This window comes from Silurus aristotelis (genome assembly GCF_946808225.1).
Source record: "Silurus aristotelis genome assembly, chromosome: 11".
Lineage (NCBI taxonomy): Eukaryota > Metazoa > Chordata > Actinopteri > Siluriformes > Siluridae > Silurus > Silurus aristotelis.
In genome coordinates, this window is record NC_139584.1 from 26,887,251 (window position 1) to 26,911,661 (window position 24,411).

Genomic DNA, 24,411 nt, shown 5'->3' on the forward strand with positions numbered 1-24,411 from the left:
TTCCCTTCACTCTGCCTGGATATCTAACGTCTCATCATCTGAGTTTTGTGTACGACCATCTGAGCCCACTTTAAAGGTCTGATCCTCCCACTCGGATCAGGCGCGGCTGCCGCACCGTCACATTTATTAAGCAAACATCTACAGGGCTATTTACAGCGAAGCACTTGTGTGCAGGAGCCTGCTAAGAATATGGGTTTAACCATGACAAATATAGGAATGCCCTTTGGGAAAGCGGCTGGGTAAAAAAAAAGCTTCTTAGCGAGCAATACATGAATTCCTGTTTCTAGGCAACAGAAACTTAATATACAATTAATCATATGGGAATTTGCTGTTCTGAAATCCAATCACTGGATTTAATTCTCCTGGGAAGTGATTCTGTGCCACCAGATGAAATATTACAGAGAAGCAGGACTGGTTTAAGATCGGTTTGATCCTGATACACGAACATCTCCGTTTATCCCAACCACGGAAACGCTGGCATTTTTATCTTTCTTTCTTTCTTTCTTTCTTTCTTTCTTTCTTTCTTTCTTTCTTTCTTTCTTTCTTTCTTTCTTTCTTTCTTTCTTTCTTTCTTTCTTTCTTTCTTTCTGTCTGTTTCTTTCTTTCTGTCTCTTTCTTTCTGTCTTTTTTTCTTCCTTTCTTTCTTTCTTTCTTTCTTTCTTTCTTTCTTTCTTTCTTTCTTTCTTTCTTTCTTTCTTCTTCTTGTTCTTTCTGTCATTAGTTTTCTTCTGTTCTTTCTTTCTATCTTTCTGTCTGTTTCTTTCTTTCTGTCTCTTTCTTTCTTTCTTTCTTTCTTTCTTTCTTTCTTTTGTTCTTACTTTCTTTCTGTCTTTCTTTCTTTCTTTTTTTCTTTCTTTCTTCTTTTGTTCTTTCTGGCATTAGTTTTCTTCTGTTCTTTCTTTCTATCTATCTTTCTTTCTATCTTTCTTTCTTTCTTTCTGTTTTCTTTCTTTCTTTCATAGTCTCTTTCATTTATCTTGCATTTGTTCTTTTTTCAAAAATTATTTTGTTCTTTCTTGTGTGTGTGTGTGTGTGTGTGTGTGTGTGCGTGTGCGTGTGCGTGTGTGTGTGTGTGTGTGTGTGTGTGTGTGTGTGTGTGTGTGTGTGTGTGTGTATAGGGAAGTGCTCTCACAACAGGAGACATTAAAGGCACTTTGCTATCAGGTGAGTGATGCTTGATTCTTTTTGACTTCTCTCACACTGACATTCAGCCACATTAATGTGTGTACGCGCTGGAAATCGCATGAAAGTTATATTTCCAAGTTCAGCAGCAATCCACTAAATTCCCAGATAAAAAAACTCTCTCTCTCTCTCTCTCTCTCTCTCTCGCTCTCTCTCTCTGGCCTTTGCTCTTTACTGTTTAGCATACACTCGTCCCACACCTCCTAAGAGTAGCGGCTTTCACCGTTACCAGTTCCTTGTGTACGAGCAGGGAAAAGACCAGGTGCTGTCTCTCAGCAAAGAGGAACAGAGCTCACTGGGTAAGTCGTCAAAAAAAAAAAGGCCACAAACAAATACACATGTCCACATAAAGCTCGCTATGTGTTCGTCTCCAGAAGGCCCTCAGCGTGACGCACTCCCACGGCACGCTTCCATGGTCACCTATTTTAAAAGTTAACCTGAAAATATCATATGCATATTGCTTTCAATTGCTTTCAGCATAACATATAATTAGCTGTACAGCATAACAGTGACAAGCACCACAGAGCCAGACGTTGCCATTTCCTCCAAGTGCTCATTATACATAATTGCACTCTAATTTATCATTTATACCTGATTGATCACATTGAAATAATCAGTACGAACTCTGCCAGGTCTCGCTCCCAGGGTTAGACACATCCACGTACAAAACACGCTACATATTTCACTGATTAATAACAGACAGTCACGTAATGTGAGCATCGCTGCATACAAAGCGTGGATTCGAGTTATTCAGTGATATTCTTTCGTCATTAATTCTTTATTGATACTGATTAAGTATGCGAAAGCAAGTTAAACGTTTGCAATATCGACTCTAAGAAAACGCGTTTTGTTCCAGGGAACGAAGTTTGCAAACACGTATCTGGCGCTCTTGCTGCAGGGTTCAAGTTTTTTTTCTCTATGCATTTATGCAGACCCATTATTATACTCACAACCTTGTGAGCCAAAGTCCAATGCCTTATCCACTAAGCAACCACCTCCCCCAGGCCATGAAGCTCCATACCGTAGGGAGTAAATGTAAACTCCGTGTAGACGACAGCAAACAGTGGCTTCATTAACAATCCATTAATTCCACAAACATTTGAGCGTGAACAGAAATCATTACAGTTAACAGACTTTAAATGCCATGAGTTAGTTGACATAGAGGACGATGCGGAAAATACCATTTTCTCTAAAACGCTGTATTTCCTTACAATTTGTCTGTCATGAGATTATTATTATTATGAGTAGAATAGATCTTAAATAGAAGGTGAGCTTTCTCTGTGTCATTCTTGGGGCAATTCTTTCCAAAAAAAATTTTTCTCAGTAACACATTTTTTATATATATATATATATATATATATATATATATATATATATCAGTGGTTAAGATGTTGGACTTTTGATCTAAAAGTCATGAGTTCAAATCCCAGCACCACTAAGCTGCCACTGCTGGGCCCTTGAGCAGGGCCCTTAACCCTCAAAAGCTTGGATAATGATAGATAGATAGATAGATAGATAGATAGATAGATAGATAGATAGATAGATAGATAGATAGATAGATAGATAGACAGACAGACAGACAGACAGACAGACAGACAGACAGACAGACAGACAGACAGACAGACAGACAGATTTGAAAAAATTAGCAAAAAAAACATGGGGTCTCTGACAGTCATTTTAAGTCTATTTAAATCTGAATTCTAAAATAAAAATTACTATAAAAATGCTTAAAAATTGTGTCAAAGGTTCTGGATGAATAACGTGTTCTGTTCCATCATGGCGATGAGCTTCTATATATTTTAGGATGAGCTGCGTGATGAATCATACAACCTGAATTTCAACATCTTTTGTCTGTGGGTTTATAATCTGTGGAAGTGTGTGTAAAAGTCATTTCTATATCTCCAGTAAAGTGGAAAGTTTATTTACACACTCATGTGTTACTCACGTGTACGTGTTACAGTATCATTGTTATAATGTACAGTTTAAAACAACACAGAACTGTTTTATGTTTCTTATTTTTTTCATTAATAATTCAATAGCGACTTTCTATTTAGTGGAATTATATATTAGAACAATTTGCTGTTAGATCAATTAGATCTACACAGTTAACAACACGAAGGTGAAATACGACACCAATTAACACGCTCATTAAAACTAGCTTATAGTGTTTCCATACAAAACCTTGAATTCATAAATCACGTACGTAAAAATAGTGCAAAATGTATTACAAAAATAATGACACAAACCATGTTGTATTTTTATTAACTGATATGTTACTGCAAATAGCAGCAAGACTCTAACCAGGAACTTGTCATAATTCATAGAGATATAACCAAATGTTCTACTTCGCATCTCAGCCTTAAGGGGTAGTTTGAGTCAAAGGGCAGGGTCAGTGGTGTTACAGTCACCCTGAAGCAGTTCTCATTTAAAGGACATTGGCCAGTCTTTCACCCTTCCGATCAATAACATAGAATCTTAACCTCTGGGCCGCCATTGACGCGTTTTATATACACATGTATATATTAAGGAATTCAGGTAGAACTGATGTCAGGAATTAGAGGATGCTAAGGCTTTATAAGCTGTTATAAGCAAACTGAAAAAAAGAGAGAATACATCAGGATGTTGCTGTGGATCTCACACACATGCATATGACTTTCACACATGATATGACATTCGTTTTATAGATCCTATATAGAAAAGGCACTTTTTTACTCAAGTTCATGTAAAGAATTTTGGGCCCTGATATGTACTTAAGTAAAAAGTAGTAATTTTTACTACCTGTTTTAGTGTCACGCCGGTAACTGGACCTCACGTCATATCAATATATAAATATAAAAGAATTTGTTACCTAATGAATGTATCCAGGCTGAACATCCACCTTAGAGAGTGATGTGAAAAAGTCTTGGATTTTTGGATTTAGTTTCCCTCAATAATATAAACCTTCATTTAAAAACTGCATGTTGTGTTCACTTGTGTTCTCTTTTACTAATATTTAAATGAGTTTAATGATCTGAAACTTGTGTGACAAACATGCAAAAAAATCAACCAGGACATCACTTTTTCACACCATATAAAACACAAGCAGAGAAAAGATCATCAGTTGATCAGGAAAGTCTCTGTTCTCAGTCATGTTTACGTCGCTCCGTCTCATCCACGTTAACCCCAGACTTCTTTTTGCCCTCACACTTGCTAGTTGTTAGCTTCGTAAACTAGCCCACGTCTGTGGTGTGTGAGAGCCAGGAAATGATACACCAGTGGTAGAAAAAGCTGCGAGAAGTATGTTGATACTCTGAAATCAACACGCAATAAAAAATATTGATCCTGCCGCCATATAGATTAAAACTTAACGAGTCGGTTTTTGCAAATGTAAGAAGTGAGTAGTAAACGCAGTATAACAGAGCGCTGCATCACAGACAGGAATCTCATACTGCGAGTATGAACGGTGTTACTAAAGCAAGAAACCCGATGAACACAATTCAACACGTCTCCTTTCATCATCTCGAGCAGAAGCATCGATATTAAGCTCGTAGTGGACCCTGTGATTTTATATGCAGTTTTGTGCGTTACGGATTTCCTGGGGAGTGGAAACGAAGGCAAATTGTGTGTTTACAGGAAGGAAAACGCTAAAATATAAACGGTTTAGCTTAACTGTTTCGAACTGTTTCAACCGAGCTTTCCTCACGATGTCCAGCTTTTCTTGAAATGTCCGTCTTGTAAGTGTCTCTGCAAACAAATTCTTCATCAAATCTCCTCTCCTCTGTCAGCCATTGTGGAGTAAATGTATTTAAACCTGGATATTTTCCAGCTCGTGCAGTTTTTGGTAGAGACACGGGTTGCGAGTTCTGACTAGCGCCGCGCTAGTGTTCTGACTCCTGCGAGCGTGCCTCGGAGTGACCAAATCGCAATCTGATTGGTTAATTAAAGTAAAATCTTCAAGCAACATGGAGTAAAAAAAGGTCGCAGTGCTCACAGTAATGTGTCGGATGAAACCTTGTCACTTGTTGGTGCTGTGAAAGAAACGTTATGAAATGAAGAGAAGAAACTCTGGAATAATTGAATGCGTATTCATGGACAAAAAGTATTGGTGATTAAGTGAGAGATTTGGATTACAGAGTTCAGGCCAACAGAGGAGGCCACTGCTAGGAAGCTTCAATATTCACTACATTTTGGATTGACTTCTTCTGTTTCCTATTTTGCTCTAAACCTGACATTGAAGGCAGCGTCGGTTCCATTCCAAACAGAAGATGAACGGAGATTTCTGATTGCTGATTCTCCCCAGACTCCACTCCAGCTCTCTTCAGTGTTCACTTGTTGTCTTGACTTTGTACTCCTCTGCACCCCTCTCCCTTGTGTGCCAAGTGTGTGTGTGTGGGCTAGCAGAGTGTGTAGGGGGAGTGTCATGCTGTCGGCGCCACTCAGCGAGTTTTTCGGCTCAGTCCTGAGACTCGCTAACGTAGGCCCGCTGTCAGAGACGCGCTTCCCTCCGTTTGAAGTTTTGACACCTTCGTCAGCAGAAGCTCCTACCTGATTAACACGGAGGCTGTTTGATATGAAACCCATGTTGAAGTCGACGCACTTTGGAGAGGTTTTTTTTGTTTGTTTGTTTTTGGTTTCTTTTCCGTTCTGCAGAATCTTATCAACAAATTAGACTTTTTGGAAGTAATCGTGTCAAAATGAGTTTAGGACCGTGGTAGAGACATGTTCAGAGGCTTAACGCACACGGAATAAAACACAGGCGTGTCTCGGTGACGTGGGATTATGAACTATGATGAACCAGATTTCTTGCGCAATATCAGCACATGCTCAGGTCCAGCAAAATATGTGTGACAGTTTGATGTAATCACAATATGTCACGCTTCAAAAGAATGACTGTGGAGGCCATATTGTTAAATTAAACCAAAAGTGTGTATTAATTACAAATCGGGTCGTTCGCGCAGCAATACACGGGACTCTTATTAGATTCGTTTAAGTGTTTACGATATTCTTTTTTAAATCCGCGTTAAAAAGCAAGCACTTGAATTTAAAGGCTGCGATTTAAACCCCACTTTAGATGGATGCTTGTATTTCTTCCCTTTTTCTTCTTTTTCTTTTTTCTATTTTTGTAAATAATACAAGGTTTGGCAAGAAAATTAGGTCTGGCAAACACAGGAAAGATATTGAGTTTTCTCTCCCTGTAATATCAATGACATGGCATCCAGACACCATATTCACTTCTATACAGGGGAGGTGCTTCTACTCAAGAAAAATCTGGCAACCACAGAATATAAAATAAAATAAATATAACATAAAATATATTTCAGACCCCAGATTAGGTATTTATGTGACTGACCAACGATTTTGGACTCAATGCAAATTTTATTTATTAATTTATTTAATAAAATGTATTGTTTTATTCATTTATTGTGTATTACAGGCTGGTTACATTTTTTATGACTGGGTTTATAACAAAATGGACACACTGTGTATTTGAGACCACACAAATGTTTACATTTTTTCTAGAAATATTTCTGTGGTAGTTTTTCCCAAATCTGGAGTAAATCATAAATATCCCTCCACCCTGCAGCGGCTGAGGAGTTTGATGGTGAACACCCAGAAATAAAAGTTGCTTTTCCTCTCTAAGTCACTTCCAGGAAATACAATTACAAGTTTGGTTTTCAATTCACCAAGATAATCACTTTGTTAATTTGATCATTTTTGGACAGTTCTTGAAAAAAAATAATTCGGAGTTATACGATATGAGCAGCTGCCAACCGAGAACAACGAGCAGCACCATTTCTATATGTATTAAACGCATTCATTCATTCATTCATTCATTCATTCATTCATTCATTCCCTGTTCGAGGTCATTCCCATTTCCTGCCTGTTAACTATGAAAGGTTTGAAATTCCCTGAAAATTCGTTTAAAGTAGCATTTAGTGTTACAGCTTCAGAAAAATCACCTTCTTTAAAACTGTATCTAAAGAAAAAAGGGAGGAAACTGTTTTGAAATGCGGCGCCCAAGGCGTCAGCTGCTACTTCTTTGGACCACAGGGTATTCATAGCAGGGCATTTCCAAAGATGCTCCTAGAACTTACACCCTTTGCAGTTAAATAGATATTACATGCAGTGCAGTGGCGGAGCCAGGGATTTTTTTATAGGGGTGGCAGTTACTCTGGGGTGGCACTGAAAACATCATTATGCACTCCACATCTCCCACTTTATACCAATGCTGGAAAAACGTGCTATTTTTGTAAATCGGTGATTACCGGCAAGTGCCGCGAGAGTTCCTTGGTCCAAACATATATATATATATATATATATATATATATATATATATATATATATATATATATATATATATATATATATATATATATAGTGAGGAATATAAGTATTTGAACACCCTGCTATTTTGCAAGTTCTCCCACTTACAAATCATGGAGGGGTCTGAAATTGTCATCGTAGGTGCATGTCCACTGTGAGAGACATAATCTAAAAAAAAAAATCCAGAAATCACAATATATGATTTTTAAACTATTTATTTGTATGATACAGCTGCAAATAAGTATTTGAACACCTGTCTATCAGCTAGAATTCTGACCCTCAAAGACCTGTTAGTCTGCCTTTAAAATGTCCACCTCCACCACATTTATTATCCTAAATTAGATTCACCTGTTTGAGGTCGTTAGCTGCATAAAGACACCTGTCCACCCCATACAATCAGTAAGAATCCAACTACTAACATGGCCAAGACCAAAGAGCTGTCCAAAGACACTAGAGACAAAAATGTACACCTCCACAAAGCTGGAAAGGGCTATGGGGAAATTGCATAGCAGCTTGGTGAAATAAGGTCCACTGTTGGAGCAATCATTAGAAAATGGAAGAAGCTAAACATGACTGTCAATCTCCCTCGGACTGGGGCGCCATGCAAGATCTCACCTCGTGGGGTCTCAATGATCCTAAGGAAGGTGAGAAATCAGCCCAAAACTACATGGGAGGAGATGGTCAATGACCTGAAAAGAGCTGGGACCACCGTTTCCAAGGTTACTGTTGGTAATACACTAAGACGTCATGGTTGGAAATCATGCATGGCACGGAAGGTTCCTATGCTTTAACCAGCACATGTCCAGGAACGTCTTAAGTTTGCCAATGACCATTTGGATGATCCAGAGAAGTCATGGGAGAAAGTCATGTGGTCAGATGAGACCAAAATAGAACTTTTGGGTCATAATTCCACTAAACGTGTTTGGAGGAAGAAGAATGATGAGTACCATCCAAAGAACACCATCCCTACTATGAAGCATGGGGGTGGTAGCATCATGCTTTGGGGGTGTTTTTCTGCACATGGGACAGGGCGACTGCACTGTATTAAGGAGAGGATGACCGGGGCCATGTATTGCAAGATTTTGGGGAACAACCTCCTTCCCTCAGTTAGAGCATTGAAAATGGGTCGAGGCTGAGTCTTCCAACATGACAATGACCCGATGCACACAGCCAGGATAACCAAGGAGTGGCTCTGTAAGAAGCATATCAAGGTTCTGGCATGGCCTAGCCAGTCTCCAGACCTAAACCCAATAGAGAATCTTTGGAGGGAGATTAAACTCTGTGTTTCTCAGCAACAGGCCAGAAACCTGACTGATCTAGAGAAGATCTGTGTGGAGAAGTGGGCCAAAATCCCTCCTGCAGTGTGGGATCCAATTTTAACTCTTGTTTCTCTCCTTTTTATCTCCATAGCTGGACACTGAAACACAGCATTTCCATTTGCAAACCGTCGCTTGTCCACCTGCTGTCTGCCACATACATATATACTGTAACATATATACATTGCAGTACAATAAATGGCTCCGGTTTTCTAAATTATTATTAACAAATTACAGTATATAACCATAATGATCACTATTCTTTAAGACTATCTAGTAGACTAGGCCATGTGTTGACTATTTATATATTTATTTACTTTTTTATTTATATACACTATATGGACAGTAGTATTAAGGTTCCCTGGTGGTCTAGTGGTTAGGATGCGGCGCTCTCACCGCTGCGGCTCGGGTTCAATCCCTGGTCAGGGAACCAACCCCAGCCACTGTTAGTGCCGGTCCCAACCTGGGGAGGGTTGCGTTAGGAAGGGCATCCAGCGTAAAAACATGTGCCAAATCAAACATGCGGAGGATCCGCTCTGGCGACCCCTGACGGGAGAAGCCGAAAGAAAGTTTATATGGACAATAGTATTGGGACACCTGACCTTTCCGCCCATATGTGGTTCTTCTCCAAACTGTTACCACAAAGCTTTGAGACGAATTGTAACTGCACCCCAGGCATCCACACCCTACATCAGTACCTGACTTTACTAACACCCTTGTGGCTGATAAACACAAATGTCCACAAGCACACTCCAAACTCTAGTGGAACATCTTCTAAGAAGAGTGTTCTAGCGTTTTCTCGGCTCTAGATAGAGGTTGTAAAGAGATCAAACAAACAAATAGGAATCCGAGGTACAATGTTAGGTTTATGGAACATTTGTCAGAAAGGTATCAGATTTTTCACTCATGGGGCAAAAAAGAACCATATTCACTTGAATGTGATGACCTGCGAATAAAAAGCTTTAAAACCCAAACTGTCCCATGCTCTTCTCTAGTTGAGACCAGTTTTGAATTCTACTGATCGAGATGAAGTTGAAGAGACTCAAGTCGCCCCGTCATCAGGTTTGATTACAAATATTTAAGGCACTGAAATAATACAGCTAGAGTCGCTGGACTCCACACCGCTACTACATGCTGCGATCTGGTCGTGGTCCTTGTGTCGTTTCAGGTGAGGCTCATCACGGACGTTTCTTTCCTGGTTGTTGATTGAACTACAATTGGTTTAGCGTTTCCAGGCCTTCAGTGAGATATATGCACTTGTGGAAGTGCTGTCAGCCTGTAATAAAGATGTATGGAGATTAGTGCTCGTCATCTGCGCGTGGCCACTGACCACATCTCTTATACTGCCATGACATTAATTGTTTAATTGATCTGATTGGAGAGTTTGGAGCCTTTAGTTGTGGGTGTGGAGTCGTCTAATGATCATGTTCCACTTCCCCAGTGGTGACTTCAACACACACACACACACACACACACACACACACACACACACACACAGTCTCTGTCCCAGTCCCTGCGTGTGTGCGTACTGTGTATGTATGTCTGTTTAGACCTAATGGTCATTTTCCACTTCCCCTAATGCCGAGCAACTCGATTTCGACTACAGCCCTAACGCTTTCCTCGCTTTGATCTTCTTTCGTTCTTACAGACGCCAAGAGGTGAAGATCAGGCCTGGCGCCCAGACTGCAGGCCTTGTATGTGTGTGCGTGCTGTATGTGTGTGTGTGTGTGTGTGTGTGTGTGTGTGTGTGTGTGTGTGTGTGTGTGTGTGTGTGTGTGTAGGAAGTACAATGTGGGTCAGTGGATGGATAGTGACAGCTGGTGGTTGCGCAAGCGACAGTGGGGGTGCACGGAGGCGGCCGGTGTGCGATAGGCAGGAGCAAGAGCATGTTGGTGCGGAATCCCCCACTCCTCCGCACAGCCTCTCTCGATCACGCCGTTACACGCATGTCTCAGTGCCAGGGGTTCCGCAGGCCATGGGCATGGACCGGTGGAGGTGGCGAAATGAACACAAAGTCCTCACACTCCCCGTTGTGCCATTTGGATGTCCATTTATTTCTCTCTCTCTCTCTCTCTCTCTCTCTCTCTCTCTCTCTCTCTCTCTCTCTCTCTCTCTTTTTTCGATGTCCTTTTCCTAAGTACATAGTGTGACAAAAATGAAGGACATGCTTAAATTTGGATCCTCTTCTAAAAGACTATATATATATACATATACACACACACACACACACACACACACACACACACACACACACTAACACACACAAAATGACATTCTGACCAATGCAGTGACGTCTTTTTGTATCACAGAGCACATTTATTTTCTGCTTGTGTACTCTTCATGCCACTCTTTCCTGAGCTTATTAGTTTCTAGCACCTGTTTAAAATGCAGAATTATTTTCGACTTTTGTTAGCATGTGTCTGATGTGAAGCAGAGGGAGATTCAGATCAGAGTGTCAGAGAAATTTCTGGTGGAAATGTACAGTAGGGAGCATATAAACCATGATTCTTGAGCTGGATATTAGCTGCAGATTTGCCTTATGTGAGTCACATGTGATTAGCTTGATAGGTAGAAGTGATGACGTGTTGTTGTTGTTGTTGTTGTTGTGTGATGTAAGGATTTGAGGGAGTTTGACAAGCACCAAATTGTGATGGGTAGTCTCTTATAGTGATGGGTAGACACTGATGCACATGGGAAGCAAAAGTTGGCCAAGCAACTGTAGCTCGAAGAAATATGTATTAAAAAAAAGACACAAAAAAAAAGCTTTTTAATTACTAAACATTTGTTTTACTGATGCGCCAAGTCTCAAATCAAGCACCAAAATCTGCCGTGATGTACACATCCAGCGATTAAAACCATCCGTGTGAAAACATAGCAAAAGTTATGTTTGGTCTCCTGACGATTTACGTCATTTGAAACACCATAAATGCTTTAAAACATTTACAAGAATATTTGGTCTTCATGCTCTATGTTGAGTTTGGTTTTATTAATAATAAACATACATTTGCATGAAGCATTAATATTTGCCCATGTTGAATAAAGTATTAAAAACATGAAAAGCATTAATTCAAGTTACATTTCGAACAGATAAAAATATGCGAATAAGTTGCGATAAATCACGAGTTATGAGTGACAATTGTGCGATTAATCGCTATTAAATGTTGCAATCGATTGATAAGCCTAATATATATATATATATATATATATTTATTTCTTTATTTCTTTATTTCTTTATTTTTTTTTTTTTTTTTTTTTTCCCTATTATATTTATTTATTGATTTATATTCATATGCTATTAGAGGAACAATGTTTGTTTTTTTAATTGTGAAATGCACAAATACACAATATACGTGGAGAAATATGGGATATTTAAATGTACAATATATGTAAATAATTTGTACATTGTGTGTACAGCTGTACCAAAAGTTACAGTATGCATGGCGTATATACAGATGATATATACATACAGTATGTAGACAATAATGTAGGATATGTTGTAAATGTATTATTATATAAAAGTTTTTATTGGGGAAGAACTGCATGTGTGCAGTTGTGTGCAGTGATGCAGTGTAGGTTTCAGTAGTGTGAAGGTGGTTGGAAAAAAGCTGGCTCTGAACCTGCTGCTTCTGGTGCATATGTTCCTGTATCTCCTTCTAAATGAAAGGAAGGTTATACAGTTGAACAGTGAATGGGATGGGATGGGATGCCAACCAAGAAATCTTAAGAAATCTTAAAAATTTACCTCAGGTTATTCCCTATAGCTCTTTTGTGAGAGTTTAGAGATCTATTAGGTCTAAAAAAGAAACACACAATAACGCTCTAGGGTTGGAAATCACCTTTACAGTAAGGACTCTCTCTTTTGTATATATATGACTCAGCATTTTTCAAATCCTTTATTCTAGTATATATTTCAACGAAAGGTTCTGAAGAAGGTATAGAGAGATTTCAGGCTTTCATTCAAATGGTCTGGACAACTCGATTTCATTTCTGCTATGCTTATGAGTTATATTGCTAATAATGGTTTAATAGTGTTCCTCTCATTATTGGTGTGTGGGCGTTTCAGTGAAGAAGGTCAAATGGCATAGCATAAGATGGACAACGTTTTTTTTTTTTGTTCCAGGGAATGTGAATGGCATGGATATGTGGCGTTCCTCTGCTACACTAAACATGCCCTTGTGCTGAAATATGCCTTTTCGGAATTAAATTTAAGAACTGAAATTTCCTAAATCAGCGGCGTGTCAGTGTGTATTAGGTCATTTACACATATGCAAGACAAATGATCTGGTTAAAAGAAAAGGAGTGTGTAGGTAGTAAAGTGCCTCTGTTTGTTAAAGATTTAGGTGTGTGGGTGAAACAGTAGCACAACGTTCTACACCGACTTCGTGAACCCTTGGCATTTGCACCGCATCTCCGAGCATGAGCTAATTCTTCGCTCTTATGGTCCATCTGAGGCTTGAGAAGTCGGGTGCTTTTGCTTCGAGTCAAATGTTAGAATAATGCTCATCATGTACAAGCACAGGAGAGTAATTAGAGAAGTTTTGAGGTGTACGGTGTTGTATAGTATAGTTTTTATATCTTTTCAACTATTTTGATTCGTATTCTTAATAAACCTGAGATTTAATTCAAAAGACTTGCATCTTATTTAGATACAATGTTACACATACAGAGCAGGGGGAATGGGATAATTCTCTGAGTATCTCTGCGATTTTTTTAGGAATGCCAGGCGTTTTTTATGGACTTTGCCCATTTCACATGTACCTTGTAAGCTTTGACTTGGTTGGCATGTTTGTATCCCACTATATCCTGAGGGGGGAAAAATGTTTTTTGGACATTGTGTATAGTCTAAAGGCCACATGAAATAATGCTTGTTCCTTCACATGGAACAGCAATTTCAAAAAGAAAAACAAGATGGATGAAACAACAAGGTTCCTAGAATTGTGCTCTCAGCACCTGCTAATGATCTACATGGACACAAGTCCTACAGGAAGCCGTTAGAATGAACCTGAGAACGATTTGGCAGCTAAATGTTTCAAAACAGTCAAACGATTATACGTTGCACACGTTTGCTCTTTATTTAATTCAAGTTTTGAAATATTCGACGAACCCCTTGTTGCTTTAATAATAAGTATGATCTCGAGCATTGAATGATCCATTGATGTGTAATTTGAACCCACGATTCGGTAGAAGCAGTCAATTTTTTTAGTGTGTTGTATATAATGAAGACACTTCCATTTCTGATATATGCAGATATGTTATCCTCAATTCCATTTCATACAATTTGTACTTCCCTTTTTCACATTTAAATAGTAAGTATTGGGACATCTTTCTTGCCATATGTGATCTGTTGTGTAGGACTTGATGTTGATATCCCTTAATGCATACTTGAGGCACAGATAAGACTGGGATGGTCAATTGAGTGATAGCACCCTTTGCACACTTTGCCATACTACTGCCATACTACTCCTCCGTCCTTCCTTCTCCTGAGGTTGCTCCTTTTTCATAACTCAGTACACCGAGGCACCGCTGAGACTCCGTGGGATGGTCAACTGAGTGATGGCACCCTTTGGGTTGTCAATATATTTTGGCAATATAGTGTATAATCTTCCAGTTTATCATTTCCAAATTCCTCGTATAATTCCCTCCAATCTTCTGGGAAGATGTTATACTTGATTTTGGATTGTGCTTGTGGACATTTGTGTTCATCAGCCACAAGGGTTTTAGTAAAGTCAGGTACTGATGTAGTTGAGGTGAGGAGGCCCACGACACCTCCAGAGGGTTTAGCAGTGAATCCCAGCACCCCAGTTTCACTCCCTAGGTGCCAATAAACTCACTTTCTTGCCATCCATGGTTCTTCTCCAAACGGTTACTACAAAGCTGGAGGCAGACAATTGTATGAACTGTCTTTGGATGTGTTATAATCAAATATTGCCTTCACTTGAACTTGGAAACCCAAACCTGTTCCAGCATGGGAATGTTCCTGTCCACAAAACCAGCTCCATGAAGATATGCTTTACATGGTTTAAAGTGGAAGATCACCTGCTGTAGAGATCTGATCTCAACCCCACTAAATGCGTTTGAGATGAATTGGAACTCTGACTGCACCCCAGGCCTCCTCACCTCAACTACATCAGTACCTCACTTTACTAACACCCTTGTGGCTGATGAACACAAATGTCTACAAGCACATTCCAAAATCAAGTATAACATCTTCCCAGAAGAGTGGAGGGAATTATACGAGGAATTTGGAAATGATAAACTGGAAAAATTATACACTATATTGCCAAAAGTATTGGGTCACCTGTTCGTAAGTACGGTATGCTCAATCCTATCATTAGCGCAATATGATTTTGATATATCATTTTAATAGATGTTCTGAGCAGCTGGTAAGGTTACACTGCAAGTTGTATTCTGTTTATAACTGTTGTGAAAAATAAAATCTGTCCTATCTGAATGCTAGTGTATCTGCTCACTCTCCAAAAAAAAAAGGTTGCTAATAACTAATCTCCAGTTCGCAAATATTTCCTCCTGCAGCGCTCCACATGCACAGTGTGTTGATCCTGCGAGCTCAGCAGCAAGGACTAAACTGTAATTGAAGCCATTAGCAGCAGTGCGGTGTGGTAATGGCACATCTGAGCCCTTTCTCCCACCCACCAGTGCAGCCATTAATCAAAAGCAATGCTGCCAGGGCTAAACCCAGCTCAGCCGCACAGCTCAGCCGCAAGGCCCCGGTACTCCACCAGGGGCTTTAATACTCAAGCGTCTTTTTTTTTTTCTTAATCATCTGGTGGTGAGGAAAAGTGTCGAAATCAAGTTTGAGTTGGTCATTGAATATTGGCTGAATTAATAGCTGAATTAATAGTGATAATTCACTCTCAATGTCTACCTTTTCTTGTAATTATTATTCTGTATATTTCTATTTAAAATATTTTTGTATACTGTACTACGCTTAGTAAAGAAATTGAACAAATTTGTCAGTTTTATCTCGATACTGTATCAGAAAATGTTTAGGCGATGACAGTGAGTATTGTTTTCTTGTTCCACCAATTTTTTTTAACGAACAAACCACTAAATTATTGATTTGCCTCACCGTCTCATCTGCATATTTACATTTTTTGGTAACTTTTACTTCACAACTTTCGATTTATTGCGCAATAACTCAGTTTGTATTCAGATCAATTCCAGTGGGATGCATTTTCACGCAACTTTGAACTGAAATCTTAAATTGTTACATGAGAAGCTGTATGTTTATACGCCGATCAGGCATGACATTATAACATAATGACATTATAACATTATGACCAGTGAAGTGAATAACACTGATTATCTGAAAACTTCACTCTTCATCATGGCACCTGTTAGTGGACATTGAACATTTTGTCCTCAAAGTTGACGTGTTAAAAGCAGGAAAAATGGGCAGGCGTAAGGATTTGAGCGAGTTTGACAAATTGTGACGTCTAGACGACTGGATCAAAACATCTCCAAAACTGCTGCTCTTGTGGGATGTTCCAGAATCGATCAAAATTGCTCCAAGGAAGGAACAGTGGTGAACCGGCGACAGGGTCACGTACCGCTGAGGCTCATTGATGCAAGTGGGGAGCGAAGGCTGGTCCGTGTGGTCCGATCCAACAGACGAGCTCCTGTAGCTGCTGAAGAAGTTCACGCTGGTAATGCTCAGGTCTGTTTTGGCAGCAAAACTTGGAACCAACACAATATCAGGCAGGCGGTCATAATTTTATGTCTGATCAGTGTAGTTTTTACCACAGAAAATCTCCTTCCAATAGAGTATAATAAAAACTGCATCCATTATACAGGTAGCGTTCTCACAGATCACTTTATGGTACGTAAGTCCATTTAAATGCGAGTACTTTTGTACTCTGACTCAAGTAGAAATGTAAAACAAGCGTAGTCATATTTAAGCAGCGGATTTGTACGGGTGGAGAAATAGTGTATTTCGTCCAACACTCGTGATTTCTGCATTTCTTTTCTGAAAATAGGGAAATAGATGCAGACTGAAGCAGATATGCAGTCTGGGGAAAATGGTCTGATGTCAATGTGGTGAAATTCATGGAACCCTTTCGAACAACGGAAAACTGAGGTTTAAGCCATAATTGGGATTTAACACAACAGGGGTTTTTTTTGACACGGGAGATTGAAGGAACCTCAAAATATTTTATAAAAAAAAATGATGATTTTGTTTACTTTTTAATCTTGTATAATTAACATGGTGGCAATACAATGTTCACCAGGTGATGTGTTGGAGTGGGATGTTTAAACGGAAATGTTTCCCTTTTTCATTTGATATGACTTTGAACGTGAGAGCTATGTGTGGTTGAGATATAATAGTCCAGAAAGTCTGCAAATTATATAATACAAAATGTCACTATATGAATGCAGTGTATATACACACTATATAGTCTAAACTTTGTGGACACCTGACCTTAAGATTCATGCTTTTTTTTTCATCCTAATTCACATATAGTCTCCATTCACACTAGATTTTGGAGTGTGCTTGTGGACATTTGTGTTTTATCAGTCACAAGGGTCTTGATGAAGGTGAGGTGAGAAGGCCTGGGGGTGCAGTCGGTGTTCCAGTTGATCCCAAAGGTGTTCAATAGGGTTGAGGTGAGAATTCTATAGATGGAGCTTTTTTACTCCAACCCATGTAAAGCATATCGTCATGGAGCCGGCTTAGTGCACAGGGGTATTATCCTGCTGGAACGGATTTCAAGTCCATGTAAAATGAAAATTTCATGCTACACCGTCTTATGCAATTGTGTCTCTCCAAATTTGTGGTAACAGTTTGGGCGAAGAACCACCTATGAATGGAGAAGTCAGGTGTCCCAATACTTTTTGTCCATACAGTGTCTATATATTTTTACATTTGTATCTTTTAATTGCTCAGTAGGTTACAGTATGGTAATTTGGTGATCCTAATGGGATTGTTAAAAAAAGCTGCTGTGTTTTTGCTATTGAAGATGCTCAGTAAAGGGAATAATGGGGTGTGTGAGTAGGCAGCTGAGCAGCATGCCACATCGGTCCTCCATGTTTTCATGAGTCATACTGTCTATATTAACATCTGAAAAACCCCCTGAATGCTTTCTCTCACACAAACACACCTCCTACAAAGGTTACTCGGGCACAAAGTGCAATCTAGGTCACGTTCGCAGAAGATGTGTGAGAGAGTAGCGCTTCAGGACTTCAACACGTTTCTCTTGAACAGCGAACAGACGCTGCTTTATCTCTCTGTACACGAATGGCCATTGAATCGATATGACACTACGTTGTAGATGTTGAACAGTCACATTGCACTGTGAACCACACAAACACACACACACACACACACACACACACACAAAAAAGTGTCATCTAGGCAGGCATCTCGTTCACTTCCTGCATTGCTCAAGCGCGACGAAAGAGGGAGGGGTGGAGAAGAGAGAAGAAAGGAAGAAATCACCACATCTCTCCCCACTTCCTATCTCTCACTGTTCCATGACTCGACAGATCGGGGAAGTGGAAAGTGTGCGTCTGTGTCGTGCTGAAATTAGCACAAAAACAAACTGCCGTCACTATTTTTAGAGCTGCGTGAAAATCTGTAGGGTAGTAAATCGATAAGCTGCATGATGACACCTTGACCACACAGTTTACTGCACACGGGGCTGATAATAGAGTGTCACCAACCCATTAAACAAAGAGTTCAGAAAACGAAAGTAATCGTTTTCCAATTAAAACCTCTTGCCATATAGTGTGTTTTTGCCTCAAGGTCATACTGAAATCTTAGTTCCTATATAAGAGACATTATTATTTTATATTTTTATGATTTTAATGATTAAAGTTATCGATTGTAGGCCCACGACATATCGCAACCCCACTGCATGTTGTTCCTGTTGCAATGGAGGTTTTAAAAACTAGACCGATGAATGTGTGTGTAACAGTGTGTTTAATAGAATGCAGGGAAAAAGTAACGTCATGCGTGTGAATAGCATGAAAGCTTTTTGAAGTCACTCCACCCTGTGAGCACGGGCTTTAGCTGTGTGTTTAGCTGATGTAACGCAGAGTCGAGTCCTCACACATCGATTGTGAATCACAAGAGCTGCTGGAATGTCTCTAGGGTCATTGCTCTTGCATTAGCAGTCTAATGAAAAGAAATCGTATTCCATATCTGGACTGGAGTCGTTCGACATGGAGGAATGGGGTTAATGTCATTGTTATCAGATGGGTTTCTGTTTCAGTGGGTTATACAGTGCGCTGGAAAAGATTTACTTGTGTCGAGTGGCAGAAAAGAGGATTTGTGCTGGGTTTTTTTCCCCTTTAGGAAGAGACTTGCTGGTCATCTTCTGTCGAAACAAATAGAACGAAATGGAGAATAATGAAACATAACAAGACAAAAAGAAAAGAAAGGAAAAGAGAAAAAAAAAGAAAAATACATTATACATGATAAGATCATGTGACCTATTGTTATTTATTAGGGCTGTCAATCGATTCAAATATTTAATAATCGCATGATTGTCAGTAATCAACTCGTGATTAATCGCAACTTAACCGCACATATTTATATGTTATAAATGTACCATAAATTAATACTTTTTAAGTTTTTCATACTCTAATCGACATGGACAACTACGGATGCCTACGTATGTTTATTAGTGAAAACAAACCCAACATAGAGCATGAACACAAAATATTCTTGTACATTTTTTTTGTGTTTTTATGATGTAAATCAGACGGATTTGTGCATCACGCCGGATTTTGGTGCTTGATTTGAGACTTGATTTGAGCGAAGTCTGGTCCGTGTGGTCCGATCCAACACACGAGCTCCTGTAAATCAAACTGCCTAAAAAGTTGCTGTTAACGATCGATGGGTCAGAACGGTTTTAGCAGCAAAGGGGGACCAACACAATATTAGGCAGGTGGTCATAATGTTATGCCTGATTGGTATATATATTACATATATGTCTATTATGCAATCTATCTTCCAGAACTTATGATGATGGATGAAAGATTCCACTCCCTTACATCTGATAATATCTAGTAATGGTAAAGTGTGTGTGTGTGTGTGTGTGTGTGTGTGTGTGTGTGTGTGTGTGTGTGTGTGTGTGTGTTTGTGTGTGTGTGTGTGTGTGTGTGTGGTGCCCCAAACATTGTAGGGTCAGCCGAGGCTCAGTATGTGCAGAGGCGGAACATTATCTCCTCCTGTTCTCGGACCTGAAGGCCTAAAGGTCACCTGACCTCATAATGCCAGGTCCCTTTACTCCATCTCTTACACTTAATCACAAGAGGACTGGACACACTGTTCTCACACACTTACCTGACTCGAGGAATCTCGTCATTGAGCGAAACGCAGGGACCCAGTGTGCGCTTATTATTTCCGTCTAAACACCACCTGTGCCCTTCACTCTGTCACACCTCTGCTCTCGCTCACCGCTAATGGAAAGCTACGAGATGGTAATTGTACTGGTTGGAGCAACACGATCGGTGACAGTCTCTATATTAATACTGGCCTGTCTCCTAGTGGGTGAGCATGACCTTTTCTTGTTCTTCTTTTTTTTTTTCTTCTTCTTCTCGAGTCGTATTTTTACACTCTCCCACATGTATTTCATGCAAACATATACAGGCGACCACACACACACACACACACACTCACACACTCACACACTAACACTCACACAGACGATACTGTTCGTTCCAGGATGTGGCCTGTTGTGCTGTGTGTACAACGATGGGCTTTCCCTTTTCACTGCTGCTGCATTTCCGCCTCTTATCTGCGTTTTCGTGTGTGTTTGAGACACTGAGCGAGCTGGTGAATGAAATTACCATTGAGATCGTAGCACTTTGAATTGCCACCCTTTTTTTTCTTTCCTCTTTACTCTGTTGTAGGGGAAATTTGGTGTGCGTGGTACTGCTTACTATTTTCCCCATAAAGGCTATTTGGGGGAGGTGGTAACACAGTGGTTAAGGCTCTGGGTTACTGATTCGAAGGTTGTGAGTTCAAGGCTTGGTTTTGCCAAGTTACCACGTTCAGGGCCCCTGAACAAGGCTTTTCATCCTCTGTGCTACAGCTGTATCATGGCTAATCCTGCGCTCTGAGCCCCCTTCTTTTTAACAATGCTGAGATATATGAAGAAAGAATATCACTGCTCTGATACACTGGTACATGTGACAAGTAAAAAGCATAAATAACAAATTAGTATAATAAACAAAACCATGCTACGAACACTCAGAAACGAATTAGCATTTAGCCTAACGTACAGTATTTCTGCCTTTTTTTCCCTTAATAAATATAGGAAATACAGCTTTTTGATGGATGTTCATCCCAAATGTGATTCTGTGTGTGTGTGTGTGTGTGTGTGTGTGTGTGTGTGTGTGTGTGTGTGTGTGTGTGTGTTTGTTTGTCTGTATGTGCTGTTAGCCAATAGAGAAGAGGAACAGGATAAGATATTGTCTCAGCAGCCGGAGCTGCGACTGCTATTTTTCCGTTTGTCCTGCCAAAAAGCTCGCGTTCGCCTGTTGCCACCTTGAGCGCCACAACAGCCTGAGCATTTATTTTACACATGATATGTTCACAAGATTTCAGGAACCCAAAGAATCACAGCGACACTCTCAAAAATACAAAAGAGAGAGAAAAGAAAATCATCTTTGAGTATCTTCTTCATCATAAGTTCTCTAATAAATCCTTAACAAGCGACAAAGACATAAAGAAAATGAATTGGTTTTTTTTTTTAGAATGAACCAGGACTAAACGAGTCAGCTTGGGAACAACGTTTTTTCGAAAATCATTCAGAAAACAGTTGAGTTTTATGATAAAAGCTTTTCGCCTTCATTGTGAATGTTGTCATGAGTCTCGAATCAAAATCTTGACGGTCGATTCAAATGATTTGTGGGTATAAATGAGCAGATGAGAATTAAGGGCCTTTCTCAAGGGCCCAGCAGTGGTAGCTTGGCAGTGTTGGGATTTGAACTTATGACCTTCCCTTCTAGAGTCCAGTGCCTTGACCACTGAGCTACCGTTGGAACTTTTTAGCACTCAATGATGGTCTAGTAGAACAGTCTAGAATGTGAATTGAGACACAAATCTAGCATATATATATATATATATATATATATCTTTTTTTTTTTTTTTTTAAGAATTCTCTTCAGTATTTTTGAATATATTATTGATCCCACAGGGAAAGTGTTGTTCCTTTTAGCATATCCCTGCGATGTTAGGAGGCTGGGGTCATAGCACAGGTTCAGTCATGATACACCACCCCTGGAGCACAGAGGGTTAAGGGCCTTGCTCAAGGGTCCCACGAGTGGCAGCTTAGCGATACGGGGGCTTGAACCACTGACCTTCCAGTCAGTAACCCAGAGCTACTGAGCTCCATAAACCATTATGGAAAGTAGAATCTCAGCAGGATGCATTGCTTACATTAGCAATAGCTATCCAATTAGTTAGTTAGTAGTTAGATTGTTATTTAATGTAGGCTTAACCTGCTTATCATGCCAGGTATTTTTTTCCTCCTCCTGATGAAACATTTTTTGATCATTTACTCGCCCAGACGAGAACAACCACTAGATTTGTGTGCTTTGAGTCTCTCCAGAACAGAGAGAATAATCTTGTGTATGATTATAAATATAAATATATCGGGAGAAGACAGATTTGGCATAGTCGCACATTTAAGTGGAATTAGCAGTTCTGGGGAAGTACATAAGTATCGCCTGCTATTTAATCAGCACCATAAAAAATAGAGTTAATAATGTGTTCCAAAGTAAAGATTAGTCATTTTCACCATCAATTCCAAATATGGTGACCACAACAGAGTATGATCTGTTGACTCAAACCCTAAGGCATTCTATCATATTTGTTATCTATGGAGTGTAAAACGAAGTCAATTCAAATATAATGCGATGAAAAACGGTTCGAAAAAAATCGCTATCCAGAAGGTCCATCACTCACGCACTTCACAAAAAAATGTATACAGGGTCTTGAAATGTTTCATTGTTTGGATCTGTCAAACTGAACATTTATTGTGGGCTTTTTTTCCTCACTTTCTTTAGGAAACTGGGATCCTCAAGCGTTCGTGGAGAAGTTCGGACTCGTCGGTCCGGTCGCATCGGTCCAGTTCCTTACTCAGAACTTTAAGGTTTAGATGACGTCACGAACACTTGAATCATCACTTACACCTTATGCAACTATTCAACAATCAGGGAAGCTCATTAAAACTACAAATTACGCTTGTAATCCTCTCAGATTACTGCAGGTAGGGCTGCTGCACACTTTACTGTCTAGACGATTGAATGGATTTTTGGAATAGGGATTTATTATTTGATGAATGATCAGAACTGTATTTTATGATACTTTAATTAGCTATAAAATCGAAACCTTTAACGCTGTATCGTAAGAGCATGTTGGTTCTCGGTCGCTTCCTTTGTGAGCGGGATGAGTAATAAAAATAATTGTGGAAACTACATAACCGTGAAATGTATTTATTTCATATTTTTAGGGGGTGTATTTACCACGTATTTGCATGCTGTACTAGTAATGCACAAGGCTGAATATTCTCTCACACACACACACACACATTACTTTTTTTAACTATTCTGGCACTCTTGCATAATCCACCTCTCACTTCCAGGCCACTGCAGCGGTGCATTCCCACTTTCTTGGCAGTCAATCTCCTCAGGTTTGCATTCAGCAACGATGCCTCGTACTCTGGTTTTGGGGCTTTTTCTTTCTCAGCTCTGGGGATTTCAGGTTTTTGTGTTTCGCGAGATCCAAAAAAATACAAGAAATAAATGGCTCCAAGAACGAGCATGAGCGCTGAATAGTGGCTACTCGAACCCTTCGGAGAGGGTGTGTGGAAATATCTGAGTTGGGGAGGAAGTACGTCAGGGCAAATAGAGGAAGAAGGGGGTGAAACCAATACCACAAGTCACCCGGAAGCAACAGTGGAACTATGACTAAAATACTCTCACAGCTACTCTCGTCCAGACGGTCTCAGAGAGTGGCAGGAGGGGCACAAGTTCACATCTTTTTTCAACCCGTATGGTGTAGCGTTGAGGTTTCTTTTGTTTTGGTTTGTGTTTTTTTTTTTTTTTTTTCTTGCTCTTTGTAATGGGGAAACAGAAGTGTCATATTTGTGAATATGACAGGCAAGTTTCCACCAAGCAGTTTTTGTCTTACATGCTCGAGTGGTTTTATGTTTATATTCAGCAACACATTTACATAAAGCACTATTTCAAGGACAATTTGGCTAATAATGTAGTGTCGCTTCATAGTGGCAGATGCAAAGGTTTCCAAACTGTCTGGATTATTTCTACGTTAATGCAAATTATATTTGTGCCTCTGCATGTCTATTTTTATAGGGAGTTTACAATCACGATCGATCATGTCAGATAGAAAGACCACTACATTCCAGTCACACCACAACTCTCCATATGTAACATCTTGAAATTTGTAATACACACCATCTTTTAAATACTGGTAGAACACACTCAAAGGTGCATTTCCATCCCAGTAATCAATCTAGACACAGTGTTTGACTGTTACGTAATGAATAACCTGCACACCATACTGTGGGTTACAGTCATCAACCTGAACAGAACTGCTTTCCAATGACAGCAACTCACAAAA

At 39.6% G+C, this 24,411-nt stretch overlaps 1 protein-coding gene across 1 annotated transcript in view; it reads left to right on the forward strand.

The window, feature by feature from the left end:
- The window catches only part of pebp4 (phosphatidylethanolamine binding protein 4), a 119,167-nt gene extending 95,916 nt beyond the window's left edge, over window positions 1–23,251 (forward strand). The window contains exons 6-8 of the mRNA XM_083554076.1: window positions 1,119–1,164; window positions 1,365–1,481; window positions 22,836–23,251. Coding sequence (XP_083410202.1) covers window positions 1,119–1,164; window positions 1,365–1,481; window positions 22,836–22,927 — 255 coding nt within the window. The 3' untranslated portion in view covers window positions 22,928–23,251. The remainder of the gene's footprint in view (window positions 1–1,118; window positions 1,165–1,364; window positions 1,482–22,835) is intronic.
- Window positions 23,252–24,411: the final 1,160 nt, after the last annotated feature.